The sequence below is a fragment of the Triticum urartu genome, chromosome 6A (genome assembly GCF_056163025.1).
Source record: "Triticum urartu cultivar PI428250 chromosome 6A, HENAU_Tu73, whole genome shotgun sequence".
NCBI classification, from domain to species: domain Eukaryota; kingdom Viridiplantae; phylum Streptophyta; class Magnoliopsida; order Poales; family Poaceae; genus Triticum; species Triticum urartu.
The window spans coordinates 552,586,138-552,603,459 of record NC_141878.1 but is presented as its reverse complement, the minus strand read 5'-3'; the positions used below and the strand labels follow the sequence as shown (position 1 = coordinate 552,603,459).

Genomic DNA, 17,322 nt, shown 5'->3' with positions numbered 1-17,322 from the left:
GATGAAAATTGCCAACAAAGTCATGTGAGTTCGGTTCTGAGAATAGAACTTCTCCCACTTTTGCTGCCAGCGGAGCCACTAGATGAGCATACAAGTCTGGTACATCATGGATTTGAATCCATATCTTGATTGTCTCAAGCTTGACAGTGGAAGGCTTTGAGATTCCATCATACGGCAGAAGAATCACCGCGTCCCCTCTAAAGTTCCATGGGCCATCGTTCTCCCAATCACCAAGGCAAGTGAATTGGATAGTATACAGGTTTTCCTCCAGAGGTTTAAACTTAGCCTCCTGTGCGATATCCCATGCCGCTCTCATGTTTCTGTAAAACCAAGTCTGGCTATAGTTCTTCGTGGTGTTAACCCTAGCTAAGGCTACCCATCTCGGTCCCTCCGGCGGCGCAGCTTGCTCGTCGAAGATCACATCGTCCAAGTCCTCCTCTCTCAATCCCAACTCTTTCATCATCTTCTCAACTTCACCGATTTCCAAGGAACTCGAGTCCCCGGAAGCCGCCATTAGATCTCTCACCCGAAGGAAGCAGATCAGGTTGTGTGGGGCAACCCTAAACTTCCGCCGCTTCCTCCCTCGACACAGGCGTAGGGACAGCCCCGGTGGCCACCCCCAGCGCAAGCACAGGCGAGAGAGAGGGTTGATCGGTGATAGGGGAGCAAAACCTCGATGGCGGCGAAAAGTCGCCCCGGGAGAACACGAAACCCTAACTAGAGGGAAAAGTACACGGGGCGTTTTGTATGTATAGTGTGTGGTCATGTACAAAGAAAAATATCGTTTTTTTTTACCTCTCTGGGTAGTTGATTGTTGGGCTTTGATTGGTTGGGCTTCGATAGTAGCACTTCCTGTCTGCTGGGCGTTGGTTGATCGGGCTGAGTATTGGAATTGACTGGAAGTTACTAAATCAGAACAATTAACTTCGTTGGATGTGAACCAAACGTTTATGGGAACAATAGACTGAAACAAAGAAAATATTCAGGCACCTGAGCCATAGGTGCTCCCAAACAAGATAGCTATGAAATGAAGAAGAGGATACTGTTTTACTTCCTCCGTTTGTAAATATAAGTCTTCTTTTACAGATTTTAATATGAACTACATACGCAGCAAAATGAATGAATCTACACTCTAAACTACGTTCATGTACATCCGTATGTAGTTCAATATTGAAATCTCTAAAAGTACTTATATTTAAAACGGAGGGGGTTATAAAACAGGAGAAGAAGATACTTCTCTGTTAGAAAGAAACTAGCAAGTGTTTCATAACTTCGATCAGCAGCTGCACCAAAAGAGCAAGAACCATGAAGAAAAAAGTACGGATGGAAATCACAGGAAACACTACCCAAAATGCCAAACATAATCGATCGACATATATCTTTGATTCTGATAATTCAACAGTATGATCAAGTTTCACAGCATATAGCATGCAGGTTCCCTTCCCTTGCCATGTTTTCTTCTTAAGAAGAGTATAAAGAGAAAATGAGAGAGAATTCGCAAAAAGATAGGCTAAATTTGACGATAGTTCTAGCAAAACTGAAGCTCGGATCCTGTAAACAGGACGGAAATAGTCTGCCAAAATGGAAATCTGACGAAACTCCTATGGCGGTAGCTTCCATCGATCTCTTCTCTCCCTTGATGATTCAGTTCAGTGCGCTTGCGCGGGTGTTGGAGCTCCCGAGCCCGAGGGTGAGGTCCAGCTCAGGCTCATCCGAGGCGCACACCTCGTGGATGCGCTCCCCCTCCCACGCATTCACCGACACCGGCCTCCCGCCGCTCCCGAACTCGAAGTCATCCTCCGCGCGGGCCCCCATTTGGACATCGCCATGGACCGCCAGCGCCACCGGCGAGCACGTCCCGCTCTGACACGGGGTGCGCATCCTCGAAGAGCTCGCGGTGGCCGCCGCCATCTCCCCGGAGACTCGGAAGGGGTTCGAAGGAGCCATGAGGCTGTAGGTCGGAGACGACGGGCCGGCCGACGATATCTGGAAGCCGGAGAGCCAGGCGGCCGGGTCTGGACCGACGCCCTGGCCTCCGCGGGGGCTCGACGGCGTGGAGTTGGGGAGAGAGGCGTAATCATCGTAGCCGCTGCCGCCGGCGCCGACCCATGGAGGCTGGACCTGGGCACTCGGATACTCGCCCCATCCCGCGTTGAGGCAGGGCATGCGCCGCGGCGAGCCCGACGGCGGGGTCACCGGCGCGCTGATGGAGCCACCGCTGAAGTAGTACGAGTGGGGCGAGTATCGCGGGAACTTGGAAGAGGACGCGAACCCGGAGCCGGAGGAGAGGTTCTTGAGCCAAGGGATGAGGGAACCGCCCTCGTAGCAGCTGCCGCGGCCGCGGCCGAGCGTGGTATGCGAGGACGTGCCGGAGGTCGGGAAGGAGGCCCGCGGGCTCACCTGGTGCGACGAGCACGGGCTTGGGGAGCCCGACCGGACCATCGGGTTGGTACCTTCTGCTGTTACAGGCTTGGAACCCTGAAAAATGAATAAGTCAGTATGACAATTGTGTGTGTATTTTTTTTACATCTCATTTGTGTGGGATTACAATTGTGTTACCGAAAGACAAATGCATATTTACCGCGACAAGATAATTGACTCTGAAAGTCGGGATTAGATGTAGATACAAGCCCAGTCTATGTTACTACATGCATAATGTGTACTCCTTTCATACCAGCTGATTTCTGATGACGGAAGGAGAACAATATTGGCACGTGCCAAGGAAGATTCATTTATCTTCATTGAACACCTTTATAGTACAGCCGTCACAATGCCAAATGCTGGCGGTGACACACTTCCATAAAGGCTGATTGCACGAGAAAAGGAAAAAAAGAAAAGAAAGAGCATGCTCATCTCTAGAATGTCATTTTTGTATTGCAAAGCGGTCTTCTGAAATCAAAGCCGTGCCTTCTTTGACAGTCTTAGCTCCTTTGATGAAAATATTCGATCATGCACTGCACCTGCATATATATGACCGTCTTTTCTCTCGCATGAACTCTTCCATCCAAGCACGGCTACTTAAATTTTCAACTACTTCCTCTATAAAAAATATAAGAGTCTAGGGGGGAGTACTTGCTAAAGCATGGCTTTGCAAGATTGTGGCAAATGTTTGGACGGCGAACAGATTCGATGCATAGCATAGATGCTAACTGAAAAAAGGAAAGGAGCTAGGAGCTTTGGTACATTACACCCTTACTTGCCTAAAAAGACAAGAGAAAGAAAAGAAACAGAGACCAAGAAGAAAAGCAAAATCCCGCCGCTTCCTCACATTTTTTGGAAAAAAAAAGTTACAAATCATGGGAAATATGATTTAGCGGCGGGTTCTCTCCGCAGCTATAGCAGTCGTATAGCGGGCAATCGCGGCTATAGCGGAAACTTTTCCGGTCAGGAGAGAGGATTTCTGTAGATTATTGCTGAACTTTAGACCATTCAGCGTGATATTCGGAGCATTTCGCGGTTGTGGTCATAGCATTGCGCGGAGGCTCCCAACAACTATAGCGGGCTATAGAGGAAACTTTTCTGGTCAGGAAAGAGGATTTCTGTACGTTATTGCTGAACTTTGGATCGTTCAGCGGGATATTCGGAGCATTTCGCGGCGGTGGCCATAGCATTGCGCGGAGGCTGCCAACAACTATAGCGAGGCTATAGCGGCAGTATCGCGGAAGATTTAACTTCATCATGAAGAGAAAGCACAAAACTTTACAGACCTCCTCACTTAATAAGGGGAAAGAACCAATACGCATTGCTGCAATCCTATAGCTTTTGCTTGGAAACAGGCACACAAACAAAAACTTACGTAATGATGTGCGTGTGGTTCCCCTTTGCCTTGTCCCACATGCACATCGGCAGCTCATTCCACGGTCATCCGCACCATGAAGGAACCATGCATTGAAGAGAGAATTTCAACAAGAAAAGGAAATCAAAGCAAACCATAGCAAAACCAGCTGAGAGGAGCAGAAATCTACGGCTCAATCCATCCATCCTAAAAAGGAAGAAATCACTCGATCCGGAAGGAATTAATCGCTGAACCGAGAAAAGAAAGAGCTCAACCAAACGAGACGGGATCAGATCGCTCCACAGCTCGGCAAGAATTAATGCACGTACGCATGCACGCGCGTGCAGCCGCGCGCACGAACGCATGCATGAAGCAAAACGGCGTCGAGACGGCAGAGGAGAGGAAGGAGAAGGTGGATGAGTTTGCACGGAGGGAGGGACAGGGACGGGACGGACCTTGCGGTAGGTGGTGCCGTCGGGCTCGACGGTCCAGCCGGCCTCGTCGCAGAGCGCCTTGAGCACCTCGTTGTTGTCGCAGTGCTTGGGGAGCGCGTAGCCGCCGCGGGCGCGCAGCCCGTGGAAGATGTTGGCGGCCACCGCGCGCCGGCGCCGCTCGCGCCGCCGGTTGTTCTCCCGCTCCCTCCACGTCGGCACCCTCGACGCCATCCCCCTCTCCTTTCTCTCTCTCTCTCTCTCCTCCCGTCAAGAGTCCGGAGCAGGAGCTCGCGAGGTGGTGTGGTGGACTGGAGGAGGACGCGCCCGCCGCTCTGCTTAAAAAGCGGCACTGCGAACGCCCCTGGTGGCGATTTTACCTCCCTGCCCTGGAAGGCCGTCCCGTGTCCAGTAGAGGGATGAGGGGCAGAGTTGGTATCTTGCGCGGTAGTAATTGGCCGAGTTAAAGCGATCCGCGTATGGAAGGCGGTCATGGCCGATCGCCCCGGGCACGTGCGCTGCAGCTGGGAGGAGGATGGTGGGCCCGTGGTATCAGTGGGAGTGGATCGCGTAGAAGATTTATTTTGCTAATGGGCTGGCCATCTGTCTCGCTGTAATGCGCTCGGATCCTGTGCTTCGCTCCGGTTTTGTGAAGATGTTAGATTCTTCATTCACATTGGTTTGTGAAGCTTCCGGAGGATTTTCATCACTTTTTAATCTTTGAATTTTATGTTTTATCTTTTTTCTTGAAAATTTCATGAATAAATTTAAAATTTACGATTTTTATAAAATAGTAACCAACTTCTAAACCCATGATTTTTTCAATTTCGTGAAATTTTCCAAGTTCATGAACTATTTTAAATATGTGAATATGTTTAAAATTAGTGAACCTTGTCAAATTAATGTAATTTTTTGAATTTGCAATTGTTTTTAATTCACGAAAAATTTGGAATTCATGATTTTTTTAATTCGTGAATATTTCTTGAATTCATGAACTTTTTTCAATCAACGATTTGTTTTTTGAATTGATTAGCTTTTATTGAATTTGTAATTTTTTCAAGTTCATGATATTTTTACAAATTTCATGAACTTTTTAAAATTCCACGAATAATTTTCAAATTGATGAAATTTTTCCAAAAAAATGATCATTTTTTTGCCATGTTTTGAAAGACAAAATAATGTCACGTTTCAATAGAAAAATGCCATGCTACCTATAATAAAAATGCACATGGCAAGTTTAGAATAAGTTCCCTCTAAAAAATAGTGATTTTGTTCTTTCAAAGATGAAAAAGATGAGGATTTTCATTTTTTTAATAAAAACAAATTTGAAAGAACTTGTAAAGTATATATAGCAACTTTTACTACATTGTTCACATCCTCTGTGCCACTTGATGCTACTTCTTGTGGTGGAGAATAAAAATATGACGTTCGCCAGGGAGTTGGGCACAACGAACTAATAGAAAATCCTGACGTGGCATCATCCTTGCGCCGTAATCCACGCTAGATGATCAAATGGCATCCAACGCGTCCGCTGGTCAAAAAACTGTGCATATAAAGCTTACCTCTAATTTAGTACTTGTTGTTCGGTTGAGGTATGATTTAATTTTACAGTGTGCATCCTTGATGTCGTGTTGTTGCGGAATTCGGATGTAGGAGTAATTGATATCCTTTTAATCAATAATGCTAAACATATAAAGGGTTACACGGAATTACACGCTGACTAGGATTCTTTCTTTCTGACTAACCTCTCCCCCTTGATTTTCACGAGGGTGGCCACTCCCCCCCCCCCCCCCCCCCCCCGCCCCCTTAATCTCCAATCAAAACCCACTTGCCTGTAGAACACCTGTAAACACAAAGTGTTTATTACCGGTTCCGGTATGTACATGTGGTTCTCTCACTAATAGCATGTTGCCAGCTCAAAAGGTGTACATTTGTATTCCCCTCTTTGCTATATTTACGTCACCATATTTCATCAGACCGGACCCACCATGCGCATGCAAAGGACGCATGCATGGTCCAGCTTCTCTCTTTTTACTACTTAGGGTACAGACTATGACATGTATGTCTCTGACATTATCTCTCCTATCTCCATCTCTAAATCCATCACTTTTAATTCCCTTTTCACTCCTGGAGCCAACACCTTTAGAACAAGATCAATCTTGAATACATTCGAACAAGTCTAAATTTCAACGTTTGAAATGCGTGAAATCAGCTTCCTGAAAATAGTGGAATATGTTCTTTGAATTGGGTGAAACCAATTTTTTAAAATGAGTGAAATATGTTTTTCATACACATGAGACATTTTTTGTGTGAAACTTGTTATTTCGGAATTTTGAAACTAGTCATGTAAAACATGTGAAACTAATTATTTAAAACCTTTTTTATAAATGAGTGAAATCTGTTTTTCATACACATGACACATGTTTTGGTGTGAAATATGTGAAAATTGTTATTTCAGATTTTTGAAACTAGTGATGTAAAACATGTGAAACAAATTATTTAAAACCTTTTTTATAAATGAGTGAAATATGTTTTACGAAACAAGTGAAATTGTTTTTTGAATTGAGTTAAATCAATTTTTGAAATATTTGAAATCATTTTTTTGCTTTGAGTAAAATCAATTTCTAAACAAGTGAACTCAGTATTTTGTGCTGAGTGAAATCCATTTTGAACTGAAATATGATGATGAGTGAAATCTGTTTTCTCAACTTAGTGAAATTATTTTTCTGAAATGAGTGAGATCAGTTTTTTTAGATGAGTGAAATCATTTTTTTAACACAGTGAAATGAGTCAAATCAGTTTTACGAAATTAGTGTATCCAGTTCTTTGAAACGAATGAAATATGTGTTTTCGAATATGTGAAATCGATGTTTAAATTGAGTTAAAAAATTCACACAAGCTTAATCTATTTTCTGAAATGAGTGAAATTGTTTTTGTAAATGAGTGAAATATGTGTTTCGGAATAAGTGAGATGAGTGTTTCAAAATGAGTGAATTTAGTTTTTGGAAGTGAGTGAAATCACCTTTTAGAAATGAGCACAACCAGTTATTTGAAATGACTTAAATATGTGTTTTGATACGAGTGAAATCAGTGTTTTAAAATGAATAAAATTATTTTCCAAATTGAGTTAAATCTATTTTAGAATGAGTTAAATCTGTATTTTTGAATGACTCAAATTTGTTCTCTTAATTGTGAAATCAGTTTTTTAAACAAAGTAAAACGAGTTTTTTGAAATGAGTTAAATCCATTTTTTTAAATGCCAAAGCGAATGAAACGGTAAAATTCAAACTACGCTAAAATATATTGAATATTGGTCTTGTTTTAAAGATCTTGTCTTTAGGAATTCAAATATATAAAAATATGTAAAAATAAAACATTTATGTAAAATATATCAATCATTTAATAGCTAACAAGAAAGTAAAGTGTTAGTACCATAGGTTGATTGGTCTGGGAGCACACATGCATGACTAAATGAAAAGGTTGTGAGGGCATTGTTCACGTACTGGTGAGGTGGTGTCCGACTAGTATAGAGATGTATTTCAGCCCACAAAAAGATTTCTCAGTTTATTAGTCGATGTTGACATGGACGACGGATGCTTCACCAGTACATACCGGTTCTGCTAAATTTACTTATTCGCACCTGTAAATCTATGTATGTGTACCATTACTCTGCTCTGAATGCACTCTTTATCAAAGAATATGAGTATAACTAGTTGTGCAATCAGTTTAAGGACACACATGCTCCACATTTTTTTGTTGCCAAAAGACAAAATGGAGGCTTCGTGCGTTCCTACAGGGAACGAGCCAACAACAATTTTGAAGGAGGTATGATCAGCACAATATCGAAAATAACAGTATCTTCAGTTTTTTTTTTTTGAGACAATAACAGTATCTTAAGTAACACGCGAGTCTCGCTCTCCGCTCCTGGCAATAAAATACTTCGGAGCCCACGAGCTACCTCGTGCAGAGATCAAAATCATTCATATCCCGGGAATGATTTGGATCGGCAACCACTCCCCCCGCGTGCTGCCGCGGTGGCCTACTTATTCGTGCTCCCCGTCCCGGCCACTACCACACCTCAACCCGCTCACCGCGTACACCTCTTGCAGCGACAATGGAGCTCAGTCTCAGACCCCTCGCTGCCATGTGCATCCTGCTCGCCACCGTCGTCGCCGCGCCGGCGGCGACCACGGAGGTGGAGGTGGAGATCGAGACGACGGACGCCCAGTCCTCCTACATCGTGCACGTCGCGGCCGGGCACGCGCCACGGCTGCCGCGCCGCGGCCTGCTGACCACCCGTGCGTACGGCTCTTTCTTGCGCGACCACATCCCCGTCGAGCTCTCCACCCCGGCGCCGAGGGTGCTCTACTCCTACTCGCACGCTGCCACGGGCTTCGCTGCGCGCCTCACCGCGCGCCAGGCCGCGCGACTCGCGTCCTCAGGCTCCGTGCTCGCCGTCGTGCCCGACGTGATGCAGGAGCTGCACACCACCCTGACGCCGTCCTTCCTCGGCCTCTCGCCGACTTCTGGGCTGCTCCCGGCGTCCAACGGCGCCACGGACGTCGTCATCGCGGTCATCGACACCGGCGTGTACCCGGAAGGCCGCGCGTCCTTCGCCGCCGACCCGTCGCTCCCGCCGCCGCCCAGCAAGTTCCGTGGCGGGTGCGTCTCGGGACCGTCGTTCAACGGCTCCGCGCTCTGCAACAACAAACTCGTCGGCGCCAAGTTCTTCCATAGCGGGCTGGAGGCTGCACGCGGCCGTGCGCTCGCCGAGGACTTGGAGTCACCGCTCGACACCAACGGCCATGGCACCCACACCGCCTCCACCGCCGCCGGCTCTGCTGTTGCGGACGCCGCCTTCTTCGACTACGCCAGAGGAAATGCCGTCGGCATGGCCCCGGGCGCGCGCATTGCCGTCTACAAGGCGTGCTGGGAGGAAGGGTGCGCGAGCTCTGACATCCTCGCCGCGTTTGATGAGGCCATCGCGGACGGTGTAGACGTTATCTCTGTCTCCCTCGGCGCCGTAGGCAACGCCCCGGAATTTTATGACGACACGACCGCCGTGGGCGCGTTGCGCGCGGTCAGCAAGGGCATCGTCGTCTCCGCCTCCGCGGGAAACTCTGGTCCCGGAGATTCCACCGCATGCAACATAGCGCCATGGTTCTTGACGGTCGGCGCGTCCACACTCAACCGCCAATTCCCGGCCGACGTCATCCTCGGCAACGGCGAGACATTCACGGGAACTTCTCTCTACGCCGGGGAGCCGCTCGGTGCGAGCAAGATACCATTGGTCTACGGAGGAGACGTGGGCTCGAATGTGTGCGAAGAAGGGAAGCTCAACGCCACCATGGTAGCCGGGAAGATCGTCTTGTGCGATCCCGGCGTGAACGCCCGTTCAGCGAAACCATATGCTGTCAAGCTCGCCGGTGGCGCCGGAGCAATCCTCGCTAGCGCCGAAGTATACGGCGAGCAAGCCATCAGCAGCCCCCATATCCACCCCGCCACGGCCATCCCATTTGCCGCCGCCGAAAAGATCAGGAAGTACATAAGCGCGCAAACATCCCCTACCGCGACGATCGTGTTCCGGGGCACCGTGGTCGGCCCGACGCCTCCTTCTCCTAGAATGGCGGCCTTCTCGAGCCGCGGCCCGAACTTCCGTGCGCCGGAAATCTTCAAGCCAGACGTGACCGCACCCGGCGTGGACATCCTCGCCGCTTGGACAGGCGCCAACTCACCCACGGAGCTCGACGGCGACACGAGGCGGGTGCAGTACAACATCATATCGGGCACGTCCATGTCATGCCCGCACGTGAGCGGCATCGCCGCGCTGCTTCGACAGAAGAGGCCGGAGTGGAGCCCCGCCACGATCAAGTCCGCCCTGATGACCACCGCGTACAACGTGGACAACGCCGGCGGCGTCATCGGTGACATGTCCACCGGTGAACCGTCCACACCGTTCGCGCGCGGGGCCGGACATATCGACCCCAACCGCGCCGTCGACCCAGGGCTCGTGTATGACACCGGCGCGGAGGACTACATCACCTTCCTGTGCGCACTGGGCTACACGGCGGAGCAGGTCGCCGTGTTCGGCTCGTCCACCAACTGCTCGACGCACGCGGGATCCTCGGTGGGCGACCACAACTATCCGGCCTTCTCGGTGGTGTTCACCACGAACAAACTGGCGGTCGTCAGGCAGCGCCGCGTCGTGCACAACGTCGGCGGCGATGCCAGGGCCACGTACAGGGCCAAGGTGACTGCCCCGGACGGCGTGCGCGTCACGGTGATCCCCCGGACGCTGAGGTTCACCGCGACGCAGAAGACGCGGGAGTACGTGGTCACCTTTGCACAAAGCATCTTCGGGAGCGTCAAGGGGAATCACACGTTCGGGTCGATCGAGTGGAGCGACCGCAAGCACACGGTGACGAGCCCCATCGCCATTACCTGGCCAGCGAGCCAGGCTGCGGAGATGTGAATGTGATTGGCGTCGGGCAGGTACTACAGTGCATTATGCATCGATGTTTCTCATGTATGTATCTATGGAAAATAACTTTTGCTTCAACCATTACTCGCTTGCGCTTTTTTTATGGTAATACGCGTCTCATTCTATTATAAAGATCGAAGTATAAATCACATAAAGACCGATATGACAAAAATAAAAAGACAGCAGAACATCTCTGAGCTTAAGACCAAACCCCGTCACCTGTCTCCGACACCACCACAGCAGCCACCAAAGAAAAAAAATGATGGATCACCTCCTCAACTGAACTCAACGTGGCTCCATCGCTGATATGCAGCTTTGCAGACCTCCAAAGTGACGCACCAAAAGTGAAGCCATTGCCATTGAACGAAGAAAAAAAAGAACGAATAACACCGGGGCAACAACCCCCGACACGCCTGTTAAGGCATATCTCTCTCGATGTAGTTTTGGTGATTGATGACAATATGTTTGCGGACTAACCGTGTGCTTTGAGCCTTTCAGAGATTCATCCTTTGGCACGAGACGATTTCTTTCCCCTCGGAGTGTTTTTCAAGACGGTGTAGCTCTTTCGTTTCTTGTTTGGTGGACTAGTTTCGTAGGAGTCACCGTTCTATCAAGAGGGGGTCCGCTTTGGTAATGCTTGGGTGGAATCAACACGTACACATCCTTCTCTCACCCTCTGAGCCTTTCCGCTTCAACTAGAGAGCTCGTTCCCCTTGCAGTTGTGCTGATTTGTGTCCGAGCGGTAGTACCGCGGTACCCAGCGGTAGTACCGCTTGTGGTTCTCAGCCGCAGTACCACTGCGGTACCGGGCTACTACCGCGTCGACTCGAGGGGGTCACCTCTCGTGTCGGGTTGAGCGGCACTTTGCAGCGGTAGTAGAAGCGGCAGTACCGCTCGAGGGCGGTAGTACCGCCCTACCACCGCGGCAGTACCGCGCTGGGCACGTTTCCTGCTCTCTCTTCGAGCCCTCCCAGGCTGGGCGGTAGTACCACAAGGGGGAGCGGTAGTACCGTTGGGTCCAGCGATAGTACCGCTGCCACCTGCGGTAGTACCGCCCTGTGCGGGGCTGTTTTGGGGGTTAACGGTTGGATGGGATCCCCTTCTATAAAAGAGGGTCCTCTTCTTCTTCGTTGACTTACCTCTTCCCCCAAAAGTTCATTAATGCTCTAAGCTCCATTTTCGCCCGATCTCTCTCCCTAGCCAATCAAACTTGTTGATTTGCTCGGGATTGGTTGAGAAGGCCCCGATCTACACTTCCACCAAGAGAAATTTGATTCCCCCACCAATCCCTAGCGGATCTTGTTACTCTTGAGTGTTTGAGCACCCTAGACGGTTAAGGTCACCATAGAGCCATAGTCCATTGTGGTGGAGCTTCGTGGTGTTGTTGGGAACCTCCGATTAAGTTGTGGAGATTGCCCCAACCTTGTTTGTAAAGGTCTGATCGCCGCCTCCAAGGGCACCAATAGTGGAATCACGACATCTCGCATTGTGTGAGGGCGTGAGGAGAATACAGTGGCCCTAGTGGCTTCTTGGGGAGCATTGTGCCTCCACACCGCTCCAACGGAGACGTACTTTCCTTCAAAAGGAAGGAACTTCAGTAACACATCCTCGTCTTCACCGGCTCCACTCTTGGTTATCTCGTACCTTTACTTGTGCAAGCTTATTAGTGTTACTTCTCTTGCTTGCTTGTGTGCTTGTTGTTGTTGCATCATATAGGTTGCTCACCTAGTTGCACATCTACACAACCTACTTTGATGCAAAGTTTAATTTGGTAAAGAAAGGCTAAAAAATGTTAGTTGCCTATTCACCCCCCTCTAGTCAACCATATCGATCCTTTCAATTGGTATCAGAGCCTCGTCTCTTTACTAAGGACTTTGTCGTCCGAAGAGTATGGTTGACACCGTAGACGGTGTGGAGGAGCACTCCGGTGTGAACCGATCTCGTCTACGGGTGATGGGGGAACCTCGGTCTCCCGTGAGGAATTCAATGTAGCCTTGGAGACAATGAAAACCTCAATGACGACCGAGGTTGAAAGCATGTTTACTAAATTCATTGAAGGGTTTAAACTATCCACCGCACCGTTGAAAGTGGGTGATCCCACTAACAAGGTGACGTATGCTAACTCCGACAAGGGGGAAGCTAGTAGTGAAAAGGCTCCTTCTTCTAGTGGTAAAAATGGCACCGACATCTTTGCCCATGTGGAACCACCACTTGTTTTTGGTTGACCGATTCATTCCACTCATTTGAATCATGCCGGTCCTCCCCCTAAGATTGTGAAAAATGAGGATTTTGATTCTTGGGTTTATCGCTTTAAGCGTCATTTAAATCATGTGAATACTAATTTTTGGAGAATCATTGAAGAAGGTTTCTATTCGCATGACCCAAGCAACTTCACTCCTCGAGAAGCCGCGGATAATCAATTCAATGAGAATGCTCTCTTCATCATCCAAGATGCAATTCTACCCGAAGATCTACCTCATCTTCGGCCCTTCGCCTTGGCCAAAGATGCATGGCTTTGTGTTGTCTCTCTCTACCGGGGAAGCGCAAGCATTCAACGCTCCAACTATGAAGTAGTGCAAGATGAAGGCGATGAGTTTGCTATGAAAGAAGATGAAGAACCTCGTGAGCTTTATCAGAGAGTAACCAAACTCGCGGTCTCACTCCGAGATCATGGGAGCAAGGACACGGATGACAATTGGATCAAGCGCAAATTCCTCAAGGCAATGATGCCTTACCACAAGGCCATGTCCTCCGTCATTCGTCAAAGGCCGGACTTCCACACCTTGACCTCAAGTGAAGTGTTGGATGAGTTTGTGGCTATGAACATCTTGGACAAGACCGCCGACAATGCGGTGCTTCGCTCTCAAAGGGCAAAGAAGCCCAACCTTGCATTGAAGGCCAAGGTTTGTGTTGAAGAAGAAGAAGAAGAGGAAAAAGAGGAAAGCAACCCCGAAGATACAAAGTATGCCTATCATGAACACATGGCACTTGCTTCAAGGCAATTTTGGATCAAGAAGAACTCAAGGCCAAACTTCAATAAGAACAACTCAAGTGGCACGAAGATCAAGCAATGTGTGAGGACTTGGTACAATTGTGGCAATGTGAGCCATTTTGTTGCGGAGTGTCCGTATGAGAAGAGGGAAGATAATGGTGGCAAGCTCATCCAAAAGGACAAAGCCAAGTCTTTCCCCAACAAGAGCAACTTCACCAAGAATACCCCTCACAAGGCGTTGGTGGTTCAAGAAGAGTACCATGAGGATGATGATGATGATGAAGATGGTGAGTCGGTTGCCATGGCCTCCGTTGCCATTGCAAAAACTCCACGAGTGTCTCTCTTCGACTCACCCAATGAGAACATCAGCGCCAAGTGCCTCATGGCTAAAGCCACCAACAAGGTAACCCCCAACATCAAAACTACCATCATTAATAATCCTTCCTTGATGGATTGCATTGATGAATATGAGGGATCCAATGTGGAGGAAAAATGAGTTTGAGTCCTTTATGGGTAAACTCAAGGGTAAATCCAAGAAGCATTTTGTTGCTCTCTTGGAACAACTTGGTGAAGCCAATGACATGATCGAGGCTCACGAAGATACTATCTCCAAGATGGAGGGGCATAGTCGTGACTATGCCGATGAGATTTTGGATCTTTCCAATGCTCTTGAGGAAGAGTGTGGTCTTCGTTTGGCTCTTGAGGAGTCACACACCGTTGATCACGCTAAGTTAAAGAAAGATTTTGATCATGCTCTTGTTGTCTCTCATGTGCTAAACTCCGAGAAGGCCAAGCTTGGGGTTGATCTTACTAGACTCAAAGAGGAGTTTGATCTACTTGAGAAGGCTCACAAGGTGTTGAAGGGTGCTCATGCTAGCCTCAAAGAGTCTCATGATCAACTTCAAGTAAAGCTAACCAAGGAGAAAGCCACTTTTCCTCGTATGATGTTAATTGATAATGCAAATGCTACTAACCCATGTTGTGAGCATGTGCATCTTGTTGAGGAGAACACTAAGCTAAAGGTGCAACTTGAGAAAGGTCTTGTGTCTTGCATACAAGGTGAGAAGAACCTCAACGACCTTTTGACCAACCAAAAGGGAGTTGTGGCCAAGGAAGGGATTGGGTACGTGCCCAAGTCCAAGAACAAGAAGAAGAATGACAAGGCCAAACGACTCCCTCCTCTCAAGCAAACTTTTGTGAAGGAGGGAGAGGGTGCTACTAAGGAGAAGGAGAAGAACTCCATGAGGGGTAGTGATGCCAAGAAGGGCAACGCTTCCATTCCCAACAAAGCCGGCGGTTTTAACCCTTCTTATGTGTTGTGCCATGCTAGAGATGGGCATGTTTATGCCAAATTTGTTGGTTCTCCTTATGAGTACATTGAATGGTCTATTTGGGTTCCTAAGACCCTTGTTACTAACATCAAAGGACCCATTACAAAATGGGTACCTAAAACCAAGCATTGATCTCTTGTAGGTGTTTGCTTCCGGTGGGGGATCATGGTTGCTCGATAGTGGAGCTACTAATCATATGACCGGAAACAAGGACTTGGTGGTGGATGTGCAAAAGATTCCATCCATGCCCACCAACGTCGAGTGGGGTGACGCCTCGTCCTCTAAGGTATTGGGACTCGGCAAAGTTGTCATTTATCATGATCTTACGATCGAGAAGGTCATGCTTGTTGAGTCCCTTGCATACAATTTACTTTCCGTTCGTCAACTAGAACTTATGGGCTTTGCCACTTTCTTTGATATTGATACCGTGGCCCTCTTGTGGAGCAAGACTCTTAAAGTAGCATTTGTTGGGCATGTCGAGAACGATCTTTATGTGATTAACTTTTCAGAGCGACCCACTAAGACCGCGACATGCCTAACGACTAAGGTTGATGTGGGATGGCTTTGGCATCACCGTTTAGCCCACGTCAATATGAGATCTTTGCAAAGTCTTCTCAAGGGGGACCATGTCCGTGGACTAACAAATGTTAGTTTTGCCAAAGATCATGCTTGCAGTGCTTGTATCGAAGGAAAGCTACATGAGAAGGCTCACCCTCCCACGACTATCATCTACTCGAAGAGGCCATTGGAGCTCCTTCATTTGGATCTCTTTGGGCCTCCATCCTTTGATAGTCTTGGCGGTAGAAAGTATTGCTTGGTGATTGTGGATGACTATTCAAGATACACTTGGGTATATTCCTTCAAGAGGAAGAGCGAGACCCAACAAACCGTCATTGACTTTGCAAATGAAGCTCAACGACAACACAATAAAAAGATCTTGACTATAAGAAGTGACAACGGCTCCGAGTTCAAGAACTACACCTTGGATGAGTTTTTGAGTGATGAGGGAATCAAGAATCAATATTCCGCACCTTATACCCCTCAACAAAATGGTGTAGCGGAGAGGAAGAACCAGACGTTGATGGATGCGGCAAGGACCATGATGGCGGAGTTCAAGTCTCCCTACAACTTTTGGGCCGAAGCCATCAACACCGCGTGTCATGCATCTAATCGGCTCTACCTCCGCAAAGGCTTGAACAAGACTCCATATGAGATACTCACCGGTAACAAGCCCAACCTCAAGTACTTACGGGTGTTCGGGTGTAAGTGTTTCATTCTCAAGAAAGGTGTCCGTTTGTCTAAATTTGAGGCTAGAGCTTATGAGGGCATATTTGTTGGTTATGCTATAAACTCTCATGCTTACCGTGTTCTCAATAAGTCCACGGGACTTATTGAGGAAACGTGTAACGTGGAGTGTGATGAGAATAACGGCTCCCAAGTGGAGCAAAGTGGTACTTGTGATGTAGGTGATGAAATTCCTCCCCAAGCCATAAGAAGAATGGATGTTGGTCATATCCTACCCATTGAGGAACCCCTTGTGGCCGAAGGAGAAGGACAATGTTCCACTTAAGTGGAACCTTCACCAACCCAAGACCAACACACTTCCTAAGGACAAAGTGAAGGCCCTTGTCGGTGTCAAAACCGGCGGATCTCGGGTAGGGGGTCCCGAACTGTGCGTCTAGGCCGGATGGTAAGAGGAGGCAGGGGACACAATGTTTTACCCAGGTTCGGGCCCTCTTGATGGAGGTAAAACCCTACGTCCTGCTTGATTAATATTGATGATATGGGTAGTACAAGAGTAGATCTACCACGAGATCAGAGAGGCTAAACCCTAGAAGCTAGCCTATGGTATGATTGTATGTTGTGATTGTTGTCCTACGGACTAAAACCCTTCGGTTTATATAGACACCGGAGAGGGTTAGGGTTACACAAGGTCGGTTACAAAGGAGGAGATATCCATATCCGTATTGCCTAGCTTGCCTTCCACGCCAAGTAGAGTCCCATCCGGACACGAGACGAAGTCTTCAATCTTGTATCTTCATAGTCTAACAGTCCGGCCAATGGAGATAGTCCAGCTGCCCGGAGACCCCCTAATCCAGGACTCCCTCAGTAGCCCCTGAACCAGGCTTCAATGATGATGAGTCCGGCGCGCAGTATTGTCTTCGACATTGCAAGGCGGGTTCCTTCTCCGAATACATCACAGAAGAATTTGAATACGAGGATAGTGTCCGACCCTGCAAAATAAGTTCCACATTCCACCGTAGAGAGAATAATATTTTTGCAAATCTAATTTGCTGGCTTGTTTTGGCAGC

General features: G+C 48.1%; 1 protein-coding gene and 1 pseudogene across 1 annotated transcript; one reads left to right on the top strand and one right to left on the bottom strand.

Annotated features, from left to right (window-relative positions):
- Positions 1 to 1,374: 1,374 nt before the first annotated feature.
- LOC125514931 (protein BZR1 homolog 3-like) lies at positions 1,375 to 4,504 on the bottom strand. Its single transcript, XM_048680305.2, has 2 exons — positions 4,231 to 4,504; positions 1,375 to 2,478 (listed from the first exon to the last, which is right to left on the bottom strand). The coding sequence occupies exons 1-2, from the start codon at positions 4,438 to 4,440 to the stop codon at positions 1,645 to 1,647; spliced, it is 1,044 nt and encodes a 347-aa protein (XP_048536262.2). The 5' UTR covers positions 4,441 to 4,504; the 3' UTR covers positions 1,375 to 1,644.
- A 3,787-nt stretch (positions 4,505 to 8,291) lies between these two features.
- Positions 8,292 to 10,765, top strand: LOC125514930 (subtilisin-like protease SBT1.4 pseudogene; annotated as a pseudogene).
- The last annotated feature ends 6,557 nt before the right edge of the window (positions 10,766 to 17,322 follow it).

Coding starts and splice junctions, on each gene's coding strand:
- LOC125514931 (XM_048680305.2), bottom strand. CDS start 4,440: ATGGCGTCGAGGGTGCCGACGTGGAGGGAGCGGGAGAACAACCGGCGG. Junction 2,479..4,230: donor ACGGCACCACCTACCGCAAG/GTCCGTCCCGTC, acceptor TTCATTTTTCAG/GGTTCCAAGCCTGTAACAGC.